Here is a 15697-nt window from a genome sequence, read left to right as displayed (position 1 = left end):
GGAAAGACAAAAAAAAAAAAAAAAACAACAATTATGTTCAACACAGTTTTAAAATTAGGTGTATTTTATTATTTTATAATGCTTTGAAAACGAGTAATTCATATTAGAAATATATATAACTCTAGTGTGTTTCATTAGCCATTTCAATTTCTAACTGCATAAACTAAAACAGACTATAGGAGTTCCCGTTGTGGCGCAGTGGTTAACAAATCCGACTAGGAACCATGAGGTTGCGGGTTCGGTCCCTGCCCTGGCTCAGTGGGTTAACGATCCGGCGTTGCCGTGAGCTGTGGTGTAGGTTGCAGACGCGGCTCGGATCCCGCGTTGCTGTGGCTCTGGCGTAGGCTGGTGGCTGCAGCTCGGATTTGACCCCTAGCCTGGGAACCTCCATATGCCGCGGGAGCGGCCCAAGAAATAGCAACAACAACAACAACAAAAGACAAAAGACAAAAAAATAAAAAAATAAAAAAAAAAATAAAACAGACTATAATGTTTCAGAAAAGCTGAAAAAATGCCCAATGGTTATGTCAGAGCCACTAGTATTAGCTCAAACACTTTAATGCTAGTGTGTCTCTTTAGAATATGAGTAAATAAAAGTTTCTATAATGTATCTATTTAATACTTTCTGCTCCTTTCTTTTCTAATTAAAATAGTTAAGGAAAAATAGTGGTTGAAAGATATTCTCAAGATTCATACTATAAAAGTTTATAATAAAACACTTTTGCAATCATATGTAAAACTATGTATTCATAATCACTGTTAAGTTACATATTACATGATATAATTGACACCATCCCTACTTGTTTGTTTTCATGGAAATTTCACATACATTCTTTTACTCACTCATCCTAAGGAACCTAAGATGGAGACAAGGAACCTGTAATCAAGCTTGTTTTACTGAGGCCTCGAATAACAGGTATGATATTGATGTTATTTGGCATCTGATATTTGTAATTAAAAGAAAAATCATTATTGGTCATTATAATGTTGCTTCAAATTTTATTTTAAAAAGTTGACAATATTCCTTGGCTTACCTGCTGCATGTAACAAACTAGCTTCTACTCTGTGGGGAACTCTTGGTGGAATTTTCATAGATGCACGAATCTGGTAAAAACTAAAGCAAAAGAGAAAAGAAGTTACTTCAAAATGTTTTAAAAATGCCCAATGCCCCAACTTCTATATATTTAAATGTGTTAAAATAATAAAGGTGTTCTCCTTATATCAGTCTCCTCTAGTATTTACTACTGGTGGAAAACAACGTATCAGATCTACAGATCAAATATTAACATGGCATAAAACTCAAAGGGAAGTAGGCATGTATAAAGATGAAAGAAACAGATAAAAAATATACATGCTACTTCCCACTTTAAATAAGAGATATCAATCACAGGAGTTATTAAGACATCTAAGAGTTTCACTGCTTAATTTATTCATTTTTTTTCTTTTAAAAGATAATATAAATTATTCTTAAGCATAATTTTGAGAAAATACAATTAATAATAAATGGTTTCTAAAAATTGGTTCCATAATATAAATGACAAAATAAAGATATATATTTGGCTTAAAGAATTCAGAATTTTTTCAAGGTGAAAGCTACTTATTTATGGACTTTTATTTGCTTATTCTATAAGATTAAAAATACATACATTATTTTTTCAACATTTTTTTCTTTTAAATTTTATGGCCACACCAGAAGCATGTGGAAGTTCCTCAGCCAGGGACTGAACCTGAGCCACAGATACAACATATACCGCAGGTGTGAAAATGCCAGGTCACTTAACCCACTGCACTAGGCCAGGGATCAAACCCAAGCTGCTGCAGTCGAATTCTTAACCCATTGCGCCATGGCAGTAACTCCCTTCAAAAACTACTTTTAAGAGTATCACTCATTAATAATAAAAGTTCAAATAAAAAAGAATTCAAGGAGTTCCCATCATGGCTCAGTGGTTAACGAATCTGACTAGGAACCGAGAGGTTGCGGGTTCAATCCCTGGCCTTGCTCAGTGGGTTAAGGACCTGGTGTTGCTGTGAGCAGTGGAGTAGGTCACAGACAGACATGGCTCGGATCCCCCATTGCTGTGGCTGTGGCGTAGGCCGGTGGCTACAGCTCTGATTGGACCCCTAGCCTGGGAACCTCCATATGTCGCGGGAGCGGCCCAAGAAATGGCAAAAAGACAAAAAGACAAAAAAAAAAAAAAAAAAAAAGACACACGCACACACACAAAAAGAATTACAAGGTAAAAGCATTAAAATAAAATATGCTTGTGTTTTAACATCATTACATACGGGTTTGTGTATAGAAAGGAATATACAATATACATGTATCTACACCCATACCCACACACACGGTTATTAAAAGCTAAATCGAGATTACAGATTAGGCCTTGAGGGTCACCATCACTACTGAAGGCCCTGCAACCAGAAATACCCTGGGCTCTCACCTCCCTTTAGGTCCTCACCATGGCCAAAGGCCTGGCAACCAGTGACTAGCTACAGATGCTGCCCATTGCTCCCACCTCCCTGGAAGCATGCAAAGCACCTGCACACACCCTATCAAGGAGATAATGGCCTGTACATATTGAGGAAGAGACAGCAAAAATCCAAACCAAAAGCAGCCCTAACACCAAAAAAAAAAAAAAAAAAAAAAAAAAAAAAAGAAGAGTAAGCCCTCACAAGCTACCCAAGGATGTTCCTGCATATAAACAGCACTCAAAGACTATGCAGATAATCATTTTCAATCAACTCACAGAATAAGAAAAATACAAGCAAAATGAAGAAGCACAGGAACCATTCTCAGTTAAAATAATAGGAGAAACCCCCTGAAGGGGCAATTAATGAAACAGACCTTTGCACTCTAACAGATGAAAGTTTAAAAAGGAGGTAATGAAATCCGACTAGGAACCATGAGGTTGCAGGTTCAGTCCCTGCGCTTGCTCAGTGGGTTAAGGATCCGACATTGCCGTGAGCTGTGGTGTAGGTTGCAGATGCAGCTCGGACCATGCGTTGCTGTGGCTCTGGCGTAGGCTGGTGGCTACAGCTCTGATTAGACCCCTAGCCTGGGAACCTCCATATGCCACGGGAGTGACCCAAGAAATAACAAAAAGACAAAAAAAAAAAAAAAAATAGAAAATACTGAAGGAATTAAGAACATATATTAATAGTAATACAGATTACTTTAAAAATAAACTAGATGGGTTAAGGATCTGGCATTGCCATGAGCTGTGGTGTAGGTCGCAGACACGGCTTGGATCCCGCGTTGCTGTGGCTCTGGCGTAGGCTGGCAGCTACAGCTCCGATTAGACCCCTAGCCTGGGAACCTCCATATGCCGCGAGAGCGGCCCAAGAAATGGCAAAAAGACAAAAAAATAAATAAATAAATAAAAATAAAAATAAACTAGAAAGAGGAGTTCCCATCGTTGCTCAGTGGTTACCAAATTCGACTGGGAACCATGAGGTTGCAGGTTCGATCCCTGGCCTTGCTCAGTGGGTTAAGGATCCGGTATTGCCATGAGCTGTGGAGTAGGTCACAAATGTGGCTCGGATCTCACGTTGCTATGGCTGTGGGATAGGTCAGCAGCTACAGCTCTGATTAGACCCCTAGCCTAGCCTAGGAATCTCCATATGCCATGGTGCAGCCCTAGAAAAGACAAAGAGTCCAAAAAAAAAAAAAAAAGAAAAAAGAAAGAAAGAAAGAAACTAGAAAGATGAGCCAAGAAAAATTAAAAAATTCATTTGCAAAGACAAAAGCAGAAAGGCATTGAACAGTAAAATGAATATACACAATGGAATACTACTAAGCCATGGAAAAGGACAAAATAATGCCATCTGCAGCAACATGGATGGAACTAGAACCTCTCATACTAAGTGAAGTCAGAAAAAGAAAGACAAATACCATATGATATCACTTATTTCAGGAATCTAATATACAGCACAAATAAACCTTTTCACAGAAAAGAAACTCATGGACTTGGAGAACAGACTTGTGGTTGCCGAGGGGGAGGGAGAGGGGTGGACTGAGAATCTGGGGTTAAGAGAGGCAAACTATTACCTTTGGAATAGATAAGCAATGAGATCTTGCTGTACAGCACTGGGAACGCTATCTAGTCCCTTATGATGGAGCATAATGGAGGATAATTTGAGAAAAAGAATGTATATATGTATGTGTGGCTGGGTCACTTTGCTGTACAGTAGAAAATTGACAGAACACTGTAAACCAGCTATAATGGAAAAAATAAAAATCATTTAAAAAATTATGCAAAGGAACGAATAATTGACTAGGAAGATAGGATAATGGGAATTACCCAGTCAGGACAGCAAAAAGAAAACCAAATGAAATAACATGAAAGTAATATAAGAAATATATAGGATAATATAACATGGGTCAATCTGCATAATAGAGATTCCAGTAGGAAAAGAAAAAGAAAAGGTGATTGAAAATGTATTTGCAGAAATTATGGCTAAAACCTTTTCAAATCTAAAGAAGGAAACAGATATCCAGATAAAGAAAGCATAAAGGGCCCCAAATAAGTTGAACCCAAACAGACCTATACCAAGATACATTACAATAATGTTAAAGATAAGGAGAGGATTCTAAAGGCAGCAAGAGAAAAAGAGTTAATTATAAGGGGAACCCACATAAGGCTATCAGCTGATTTCTCTACAGAAACACTACACATCAGAAGAGAGTAGTGAGCTATATTCAAAATTCTAAAAGGGAAAAATGTACAGCCAAGAATACTTACCTAGCAAGATTATCGTCTAAAATATAAGGAGAAACAAAGAATTTCTCAAACAAAAACTAAAAGAATACAGCAATGCTAAGCCCATTCTAAAAGAAATATTGAAAGTTCTCCTCTAAGTAGGAAAGAACTAAGAAGATACATGATGGAGGAAATCACAATTGGAAAGGAATCACTTAAAGAAGCCAGTATACAGGTTAAAAAGAAGCAGAAAACTTATTTGTGAAAGCAATGATAAGCATAAGAAACAGCAAAAGGATAAACAGGAAGATGTAAACAAAAAAAAATCAAAATCATAAAATGTGGGGAAGAAGAGTAAGGAAATCTAAACTCTTTTTTTAAAATGTATTTGAGCCTATGGGACTATCAGTCTAAAGCAAGCAGATATAGAAAAGGATTAACATATGTGAAAAACAGGGCAACCACAAATCAAAATCAAACAGTACCTTCACAAAAACCAAAAAAAGGGACACAAGCATAAAATAAAATCACCCAATGAAAAAAAGAAAAAGAACAAAGGAGAAACAGAATCAACTGAAAAACAAGGTTTAAAATGGCAATTAAATATATATGTATCAATAATTACATGTCAATAGACTGAATGCTCAAATCAAAAGATACAGAATGGCCAACTGGATGAAAAAACAAGACCTATACTATGCTGCTTACAAGAGCAAACCTGCCACCTTAGAGCAAAAGATGGTTCGATATATGCATATCAATCACTGTAATACACAACATTAATAAAAGTCAAAAACCACATGATCATCTCAACAGATGCAGAAAAAGCATTTGACAAAATCCAACGTTGGTTCATGATAAAAACTCTTACCAAAGTGGGTATAGAGGGAATATACCTCAACACAATAAAAGCCATTTATGACAAACCCACAGCCAATACAATCTCAACAGAGAAAAGCAGAAAGCTGTCCCACTAAAATCTGAAATGAGATACCCACTCTCACCACTTTTATTCAACATATTATTGTAAGTCCTAGCCACAGCAATCAGACAAACAAAAGAAATAAAAGGTATCCAAATTAGAAAAGAAGAGGTAAAACTGTCACACATCATACAGACGACATGCTACTACATAGAGAATACCCTAAAGACTCCATAAAAAAACTACTTGAACTGATCAACAAATTCAGCAAGTAGGATACGAGATTAACATTCAGAAATTGGTTGCATTTCTGTATACTAACAATGAAATATTACAAAAAGAACATGAAGAACAATACCTTTTAAAATAGCACCCCAAAAAATTAAATATCTAGGAATAAAACTGATCAAGCAGTGAAAGACTTATGTGCAGAGAACTATAAAACATTAATCAAGGAAATTAAAGAGGATTCAAAGAAACAGAAAACTATCCCATGCTCCTGGAATGGAAGAATTACTATCATTAAAATGACCATACTACCCAAAGAAATCTATATATTTAATGTGATCCCTATCAAATTACCCATGACATTTTTCACAGAACTTGAACAAATGATCCAAAAATGTATATGTAACCATAAAAGACCCAGAATTGCCAAAGCAATCCCATGGACAAAAAAACAAACCAGTTGGCATAAGTCTTCCAGACTTCAGACAATATTACAAAGCTATGGTAATCAAAACAGTGTGGTAATGGCACAAAAACAGACATACAGATCAATGGAAAAGAAAAGAGAGCACAGAAATAAACCCCAGAAACCTATGATCAATTAATCCACAAAAGAGGAAAGAATACAATGTGGGAAAAAGACAGTCTCTTCAGCAAGTGGTACTGGGAAAACTGGACAGCTGAATGTAAATCAATGAAACCAGAACACACCCTCACACCATTCACAAAAATAAACTCAAAATGGCTTAAAGACTGAAACATAAGACAAGACATCATAAAACTCCTAGAAAAGAACATAGGCAAAACATTCTGACATAAATTATACAGATGTTTTCTTAGGTCAGTTTCCCAAGGCAATAGAAATAAAAACAAAAATACACCAATGGGTCCTAATCAAACTTATAAGCTTTTGCACAGCAAAGGAAACCAAAGGAAGGAAGGAGGGAAGGAAAGACAACCTATGGGATGGGAGCAAATAGTTGCAAAGGACACAACCAACAAGGACTTGATCTCCAAAACATACAAACAGCTCACACAACTCAACAACAAAAAAGCAACCCTATCAAAAAATGGGCAGGGAGTTCCCTTTGTGGCTCAGTGGTTAACAAATCCAACTAGAAACCATGAGGTTGTGGGTTCGATCCCTGGCCTTGCTCAGTGGGTTAAAGATCCAGTGTTGCCGTGAACTGTAGTGTAGATTGCAGACGCGGCTCGGATCCTGCGTTGCTGTGGCTCTGGCGTAGGCTGGCGGCTACAGCTCTGATTGGACTCCTAGCCTGGGAATCTCCATGTACCGCGGGAGTGGCCCTAGAAAAGGCAAAAAGACAAAGAGTAATGATACAATATCATTAAATATATAAAAAATCCATCAATTCATATTTGTACAGGCATAATTTGTTTTACTGCTCTTTATTTACAGATTTATTTATTTACAAATTGAAGGTCTGTAGCAACCCTATGTCAATCAAGTCTATTGGTGCCATTTTCTCAAAGAAGCATTTGCTCACCTCGTGTTTCAGTGTCATATTTTGGCAATTCTCACAATATTTCGAACTTTTTCATCATTATTATATTTGTTATGGTGATCTGTTATCAGAGAACATTGACGCTACTCTCGTAACTGTTTGGTGGCACCACGAACCACACAAACATTGTCTTCTAAACTGATCCCCCAACCAACTGCTCCCCCATCTCTCTCCCTCTCCTCAGGACCCCCTATTCCCTGAGACAAATAATACTGAAATTAGCCCAATTGATAACCCTACAATGGCCTCTAAGAGTTCAAGTGTTCAAGAGAAGGGAAGGGCTGGTTGTTCTTCACTTTGATTCAAAAGCGAGAAATGATTAAGAAGGCACATTGAAAGCTGATAGGCAGAAATTTAGGCCTCTAATAGCAAACAGCCAAGTTGTGAAAGCAAAGGAAAAGCCTTAAAGGAAATTAAAAGTGAACACAGAATGATAAGAAAGTAAAACAGTCTACTGCTAATACAAAGAAAGTTTCAGTGGTCTGCAGAGATCAAACCAACTATACCACTCCCTTATGCCAAAGTCGAATCCACAGCCAAGTCTTAACTCTCTTCAATCCTCTTAAAGTTGAAAGAGGTGAAGAAGCTACAGAAGAAACGCTTAAAGCTAGCAGAGGTTAATTCCTGAAGTTTAAGGAAAGAAGCTGACTCCGTAACGTAAAAGTGCAAGGTGAAAAAGCAAGTGCTTATGTAGAAGCTGCAGCATGTTATCCCGAAGATTTAGCTGAGATAATTCAATGTAGATGAAACTGTCTTCTATCAGAAGATGCCACCTAGGACTTTCAAGCTAGTGAGGCTTCAAAACTTCAAAGGACAAGCTGACTCTTACTAGGAGTTAATGCAGCTGGTGACTTGGTGACGATGTTGAAGCTAATGCTTATCTACCATTCTAAAAATCCTAGGGCCCTTAAGAATTATGCTAAACTACTCTGCCTGTGCTCTATAAATGGAACAAACACTGAATAACAGTGAATTTGTTTATAACATAGTTTACTGAATATTTTAAGCCCACTGCTGATACCTACTGGTCAGAAAAAAAGATTTCTTTCAAAATATTACTGCTCATTGACAGTGCACCTGATCCCCCCAGAGTCCTGATGAAGATGGACAATAAAATTCATGTTGTTTTAATGCCTGCTAACACAACATCCATTCTGCAGCCCTTGGATCAAGAAGTCATTTAAGTCTCATTATTTAAGAAAGACATTTCAAAAGGCTATAGCTTCCAGAGATGGTGATTTCCCAAGTGGATCTGTACAGAGTCAATTGAAAACCTTCTGGAAAATCAACATTCCAGATGCCACTAAGAACAGTTGTGATTCCTAAAGAGGTCCAAATATCAACACTTAAAAAATGGGTTCAGAAGAAGTTGATTCCAACCCTCATGGATTACTTTGAGGGGCTGGAGATTTCAGCAGAGGAGGTAACTGCAGATGTGGTAAAAGTAGCAAAATTGGAACTAGAAGTGGAGCCTGAAGATGTTACTAAATTGCTGCAGCCTCATAATAAAACTGTAACTAGATGAGGAGTTGCTTCTTATGGATAGATAAGTAAAGACTGTGGTTTCCTGAGATGGAATCTATTCTTGGTGAAGAGGCTGTCAAGAAAGTTGAAATGACAACAAAGGATTTATAATATTAAACTTAGTTAATAAAGCAGGGGCAGGTTTTGAGAGGATTAACTCCAATTTTACTACTGCAGGTAAAATGCTATCAAATGGCACTGCATGCTACAGAGAAATGGTTTCATGAAAGGAAGAGTCAAAGTGGCAAACTTTTTTGTGTTATTTTGTCATATCACTACTCCAACCTTTAGTGATCATTATCTTGATCAGTCAGCAGCCATCAACACCAAGGCAAAACTCCCCACCAGCCAAAAGACTACAACTCACTGAAGACTCACATGATGGTCAGCATTTTTTTAGCAACAAAGTATTTTTAAATCAATGTATATACTTTTTATTAGGCACAATGCTATTGCACATTTAATTTTTTAGATAACAATATAGATATAGACATAACTTTTACATGCTTTGGAAAACCAAAACTTTCTATAAACTAGTGTACTGCAATATTCTTTATTCGATATTCATTTATTTAAAAAAAATTCTTCCTGTATTACACATACTAAAAAAAGATTGGGTGGGTAATAGGCAAAAAGGGAAGAAAAACCTGTGATAACTGTTGGCTAAATGATAGGTATATGTGTGTTTACTATATTTTCATATGTTTTAAACATTTCATTAAGGAAACAAAAAAAGTGGCCTAAATTGGTATTTCCCACAGACATGAGAAAAGGAAAATCCTCTTAAAGAATAAACCTGAAGATCTTGATAGAAATAAGAACAAGAAAAAAAGAGAGAGAGAAATGCAGGGGAGAAAAAAAGAAGAGGGTACATAGAAAGCATAAAATATAAAATAATGGATGTAAACACAAACATATCAGTATTCACATTAAATGTAAATGGATAAAGACTGCTCTAGAGAATGAAAAAGATAAAATCCCACTGTATGGTGTTTACAGCAGACGAATTTAAAATACAAGAAAAGGGAAAAGCCGCAAATAAAAGAATGATAAAAGATGCATTTTGCAAATGTTAACCAAAAGAAAGTTGATGTTACAATATTAACATTAGACAAAACAGAGTTTAAAGTAAAAAGCATTATTAGGATATAAAGAGCGTCTTTTTGTACTGATAAAAGCTTCAATTTACCAAAAAAGAATTTTTAATTGTGGTTGTCTGTTCTCAAAATATGGAAAGTATATAGTAAGTAGAAAATTATTAGATTTAAAAATTCAAAAGTCTTTCCTTAAACAGGAAAACTTAAAACTACTTTTTAAGTTTTATGATCACAATAATTTTAAATGTGACCATAAACCTTAAAGCATTAATTTTAAATGCTTGTTATCCTTTTCTGTATTTTTTGTTTTTGATGTTGCTAACTTTTCCATTCTTTCATTTGCTATGTTGACTGGTTGACTTGATTTTTTTTTTTGAGAATTATGATTTATTTTTAGGTTGTTAATGCATTTAAAAAATTTTATTGCAGTATAGTTGATTTACAATGTTGTGCCAACTTCCGTACGAGAATTATGGTTTTTTTTCCTTTTAGTGATAACCACATATAATATCTAATTCCATTAGAAAGTAAATAAATTTTTCAAAAACATTAGTACACAGGTACAGGTTTTAGAGAAAGACTTTAAAATTTTTGCTTTTCATTTATATAAGATGCAGAATGTAACAATTACTTCCCCAACCATCATTCTCCTTTTCAATTGTATTAATATATCTGCAGAAATAAACTCACTAATCTGTTCAAAATGGATATAGTTTTAAAAGACTCTAAGATTCAATTTGAAAATATACTTCTTATTTTGAATTATTCCTATATTTTTTTGGCTGTGCCCGAGGCATGAGGAAGTTCCTGGACCAAGGACAGAACCCACATCACAGAAGTAAACAGAGCCACAGAAGTGACAAAGTCAGATCTGTAACCCACTGAACCACCAAGAAACTCCCAATTTCTATCATTTTAATGTTTCAAGGCCAGTCTTCTATTACAATGTCCTTAGAGTTTAAAATTTCTACTCCCTTTCATGTTATTCAAGATCACAAGTAATTTATTCAAAAAGAGTAAGTAAAGAGTATATTTTCTGGGAGTTCCCGTCGTGGCGCAGTGGTTAACGAATCCGACTAGGAACCATGAGGTTGCAGGTTCGGTCCCTGCCCTTGCTCAGTGGGTTAACGATGCGGCATTGCCGTGAGCTGTGGTGTAGGTTGCAGACGTGGCTCGGATCCTGCGTTGCTGTGGCCCTGGCGTAGGCCAAAGGCTACAGCTCCGATTAGACCCCTAGCCTGGGAACCTCCATATGCCGTGGGAGCGGCCCCAAAGAAATAGCAAAAAGACAAAAAATAAATAAATAAATAAATAAAGTTAAAAAAAAAAAGAGTATATTTTCTGAGACTCTGTATTTCCTTAGAATTTCTCCCTACTGTTTTGTTGTTGTTGTTGTTTCGGTTTTTTTAGGGCCATACCCTCAGTACATGGAAATTCCCAGGGTAGGGGTTGAATAGGAGCTACAGCTGCTGGCCTAGGACATCCAAAGCAACTTGGGATCCAAGCCATGTCTGCGACCTACACCACAGCTCATGGCAATGCCAGATCGCCAACCCACTGAGTGAGGCCAGGGATCAAACCCACAATCTCACTGTTACTAGTCGGATTTGTTTCTGCTGTGCCACAATGGGAACTCCTCTCCCTACTGTTACAAAAGACAGAATACTTGAGTCACCATACCTTTCCTGAAAAGCTATGAAGACGCTATTGTATTACTACAGGATCATAAGCAATTTTAAGAAAAAAGTTTGAGAGCAGATTCTTATTTCCTTTTAGGTAAAATCTTTTAAAACTGAGTGTTTACAGAGTTCTTTAATTTTTGAAATATAAACTTTTCACCCCAATACATTAACTTTTAAAAATCCATTCTTTAATGCTGTCAAGAAAAAAATGAGCTTATCTGCTGTTTTTCAAAAGTCTTTATTAAGATCAGAAAAGATCAGGTACCCTCCTTCACTGTTTTTTGGAACGTAAACTGGTACAACCACAATGGAAAACAGTATAGAGGTACCTCAGAAAACTAAATAGAGAACTATCATATGACCCTGTAATCCCACTCTTGGGCAAAAATCCAGACAAAACTTTCACTGCACCCCTATGTTCACTGCAGCAGCATTCACAATAGCCAAGACATGGAAACAACCCAAATGTCCAACAACAGATGAATGGATTAAGATGTGGTACATGTACACAATGGAATATCACTCAGCCATAAAAAAGAACAAAATAAGGTCATTTGCAGCAACATGGATGGAGCTAGAGACCCTCATACTAAGTGAAGTAAGTCAGAAAGAGAAAGACAAATACCATATGGTACCACTTATATATGGAAGCTAATATATGGCACAAATGAACCTATCTACAGAAAAAAACAAACAAACAAACAAACAAGCAAACTCATGGGCATGGAGAACAGACTTGTGGTTGCCAAGGGGGAGGGACAGGGAATGGAATGGGCTGTGAGTCTAAGGTTAGTAGATGCAGCCTATTGCATTTGGAATGGATAAGCAATGAGGTCCTGCTGTGTAACACAGGGAACTATTATCTAGTCACTTGTGATAGAACATGATGAAGGATAATGTGAGAAAAAGAATGTGTGTGTGTATATACATATATGACTGGGTCACTTTGCTGTACAGCAGAAATTGAGAGAATACAACAAATCAACTACAATAAAAATTTTTTTAAAAGGTAAAAATAAAAAACATCAGGAAAGATCTATTCCTACTGTTTATTATCTAGCTGAATTTACTGGTTATCTCTTTGAGAACATCTTATTTATAGGTGGAACTTTGAGAACATTTTATTTATAGGTGGAACTCTTGTACAATCTATGTTAGTCCCTGGGTTAAGTAACATTTGACCCATAAGTAAATGTATCCTTACGCAAACTGCTCCATAACTTACATATGTGCATTGATATGGAAACACATTACTGTATACTTTGTTAATGAGTATACAAATTCCTAAGCTCCATATTTCTTTTCCCATTGGTGTTTGCACTGCATTTAAATCATGTCATTTATGCTTTGATTTTCGAGTAGACATTTCTCATAATAACAACTGTCCTTTAATGGAAAGATTTTCTTCTACTTAATTGAAAACATTAATGTTAAATATTTTTGTTTTCTATAGATTTTTTTCCACAGTTCCCAATTCAATTTCTTCTATTTATTCATACTAAATAGAGAACTATCATATGACCCTGGTGTGGTGAAACACAGGTGTGGTGAAAGACTGTACTGGCTAATTGCTGGGATACCCAAATACTATCAGCTCTGGCACTGACTGTTATGTTCTATCATTAGAGGACATTAGATCCTTGGGGATGCAGACCTTTGTCACACAGGCAACCAACAGCAGACCTACACCATGGCATCGACTTTAAAAAATGAGGTAGAGCACAAAAATGAGAGAAATCTTTATAGTCTAATAATTGATGTAAACTGCTATGAAAAAAACTAACTTCAGAATGCAGAGTGGCTGAGTCATTTAAAGCTGAACAACTGATGAGATTATTAGACAGTATTCTCAGTTCTTACACCTTACTGAAATATAGACAATTTTAGATAGTTTTTGAAGTCCTTAAAGAAAATCTGACATAGTTTCTTATGAGTGCTGATCAGCTCAGCTTATACAATTTGTGAACTTTATATAACATATACTTGACATTATGGACAAGAGATCATTGTTTTCCATCAATACTAATAATCCAAAAATTTATCATGAAATATTCTGACTCTTTTGGCTGACAGTCATTTTTAAATCAAACTATAAAATTCCTATTAATTTAACAACCTCAAATCATAAACAAAAGGGATTTAAGATTATTTTGTTCAGAACTTTTAAAAACTGTTGTATGGAAGCTGACTTCTAGGGCTCTATAGGCTTTTCCTAAGAGGATTTCAACTCTAGGGTTTTGTGATATTACTAAATTTTACGGAAACAATGTCTAAGTCCATATCCTTGCTCTTCTTTAGTTCCAAATCACAACACATTATTTACTTTGCAGTAGTATACCTTATAACAAGGGAATGGTGCTAGAACAACAGTAGGAAAAGTAGTTGTAGCTACAGGCATGTAATTAAACTGTTTTAAGGTAAACCACATACAAAAGAAAATTAAAAATAACAAAGTATTAGTATCGTCATTGTTTCAACTTCCATGCCAGGACATTTCCCTTATTACTTGTTTTATTATCAGCAGTATGATTGATTACTGACTGTCCCTAACACACCTGGAAACAAATCAAACTGTGATAACATTTCACTTGCTTTACAAAAGAATGTTAAAATACCACACTTTGTCAAAGTTCCCATACTTTCTAAATATTTGAAAATACCTAACCTAGCTCATCTGCTTCCTTCTAAAATAAACTCAACTCCATTCTAAAAGCCATTCACTTATATTCCAAAGCTGTGTTCCCTAAAATGTGGTACATACGTAAGTGCATCTCTGTAACATGTTATCAATCTCCAGTGAAACAGAGTAAGTCAACTCTATCTCAGACCACACTATTTTAGCTAGCTTTTTTCATAGCAAGACTTTCTTGCTGAAGACAGCAGTGCATTAATTTACATTCTAGCAAAAGTGCTTCCCCTCTCCTTGAATTATTAACAAACTATATGCAGATGAATACTTTGAAAAGCAATATCCTAAAGAATTCCAGAAAGCAATGTTCTAATAATTTTGCAATGGTCCCAAGGAGAGTAGATTTCCCCTCTGGCTTCATACCTAACTGAAATTGCCACAGCTTCCTTTGAATCCCACTGTCTTATCCTTTATACTGTTGAGAACAGGAGTTTAAAAACCATTTTTTTTTTTGCCTATACATTTGAAAGGCAATATTTCCTCCCTCTTTGGAGCCCTTTTGACAAATGAATTTTGAAGAGTCATTTGGGAAGTCCACTGTCTTGTAATCATGTACTTCTAGTACAACAAACAAATTAAGTTATACTGAGTCCTTATAGTGTTCATTTATAAGACATCCACACACTATTTAATATCATCAAATTTCTCATCAATGCTTAGAGTTTCAATTTTGTTTTCATAGTTTACAAATCCACTAGGGTAAAAAAAAAAAAAAAGACTAGGCTAAAATAAAAATAAATCTAGTTTTTCTCTAGATCGTTAGACTGTTAGTACCTGGGTTTTTTTGTTTACCATTAAGGAAAAACAATGTAATTATAGTGAAAACAAACATTCCCAAAATAACAGGTTCTCTTTTTTCTTTTTCTTTCTTTCCCTTTTTTTTTTTTTTTTTTTGTCTTTTTAGGGCCACACGTGTGGCATATGGAGGTTCCCAGGCTAGGGGTCGAATCACAGCTATAGCCGTAGGCCTACACCACCACCACAGCAACGCAGGATCCAAGCTCTATCTGCACCCTACACCACAGTTCACGGCAACGCCAGATCCTTAACCCAGTGAGAGAGGCCGGGGATCAAACCCGCCTCCTCATAGATACTAGTTCGGTTGGTTAACTGCTGGGCCACGACGGGAACTCCCATGTTCTCTCTCTTCTGTGTCCGCCTAAAGCTTAGGCTCTTCTAATTGGTTGTGCACCATGTTACAACAACAGTGGCAAAATTAAACACTAAACCTTGTGGGCAAACAGGACAAGGACCATCACCAAACATGTACAAGAACTGCTTCCTTATACTCTGCTTCCATTTAATTCTTGCTGAGCAGTGACTCCAGTG

At 36.1% G+C, this 15697-nt stretch overlaps 1 protein-coding gene across 11 annotated transcripts in view; it reads right to left on the bottom strand.

Annotated features, from left to right (window-relative positions):
• FAM135A (family with sequence similarity 135 member A) overlaps nt 1–15697 on the bottom strand; it is a 136477-nt gene that overhangs the window by 98179 nt on the left and 22601 nt on the right. For all 11 annotated transcript variants that reach the window (XM_005659250.3, XM_013992626.2, XM_003121274.5 and 8 more), the window contains exon 5: nt 1035–1114. In XM_005659250.3, coding sequence (XP_005659307.1) covers nt 1035–1114 — 80 coding nt within the window. The remainder of the gene's footprint in view (nt 1–1034; nt 1115–15697) is intronic.

Source organism: Sus scrofa, chromosome 1 (genome assembly GCF_000003025.6).
Source record: "Sus scrofa isolate TJ Tabasco breed Duroc chromosome 1, Sscrofa11.1, whole genome shotgun sequence".
In the NCBI taxonomy this organism is placed as follows: domain Eukaryota; kingdom Metazoa; phylum Chordata; class Mammalia; order Artiodactyla; family Suidae; genus Sus; species Sus scrofa.
The sequence above is the reverse complement of the archived record's forward strand: the minus strand, read 5'-3'. Positions and strand labels throughout refer to the sequence as shown.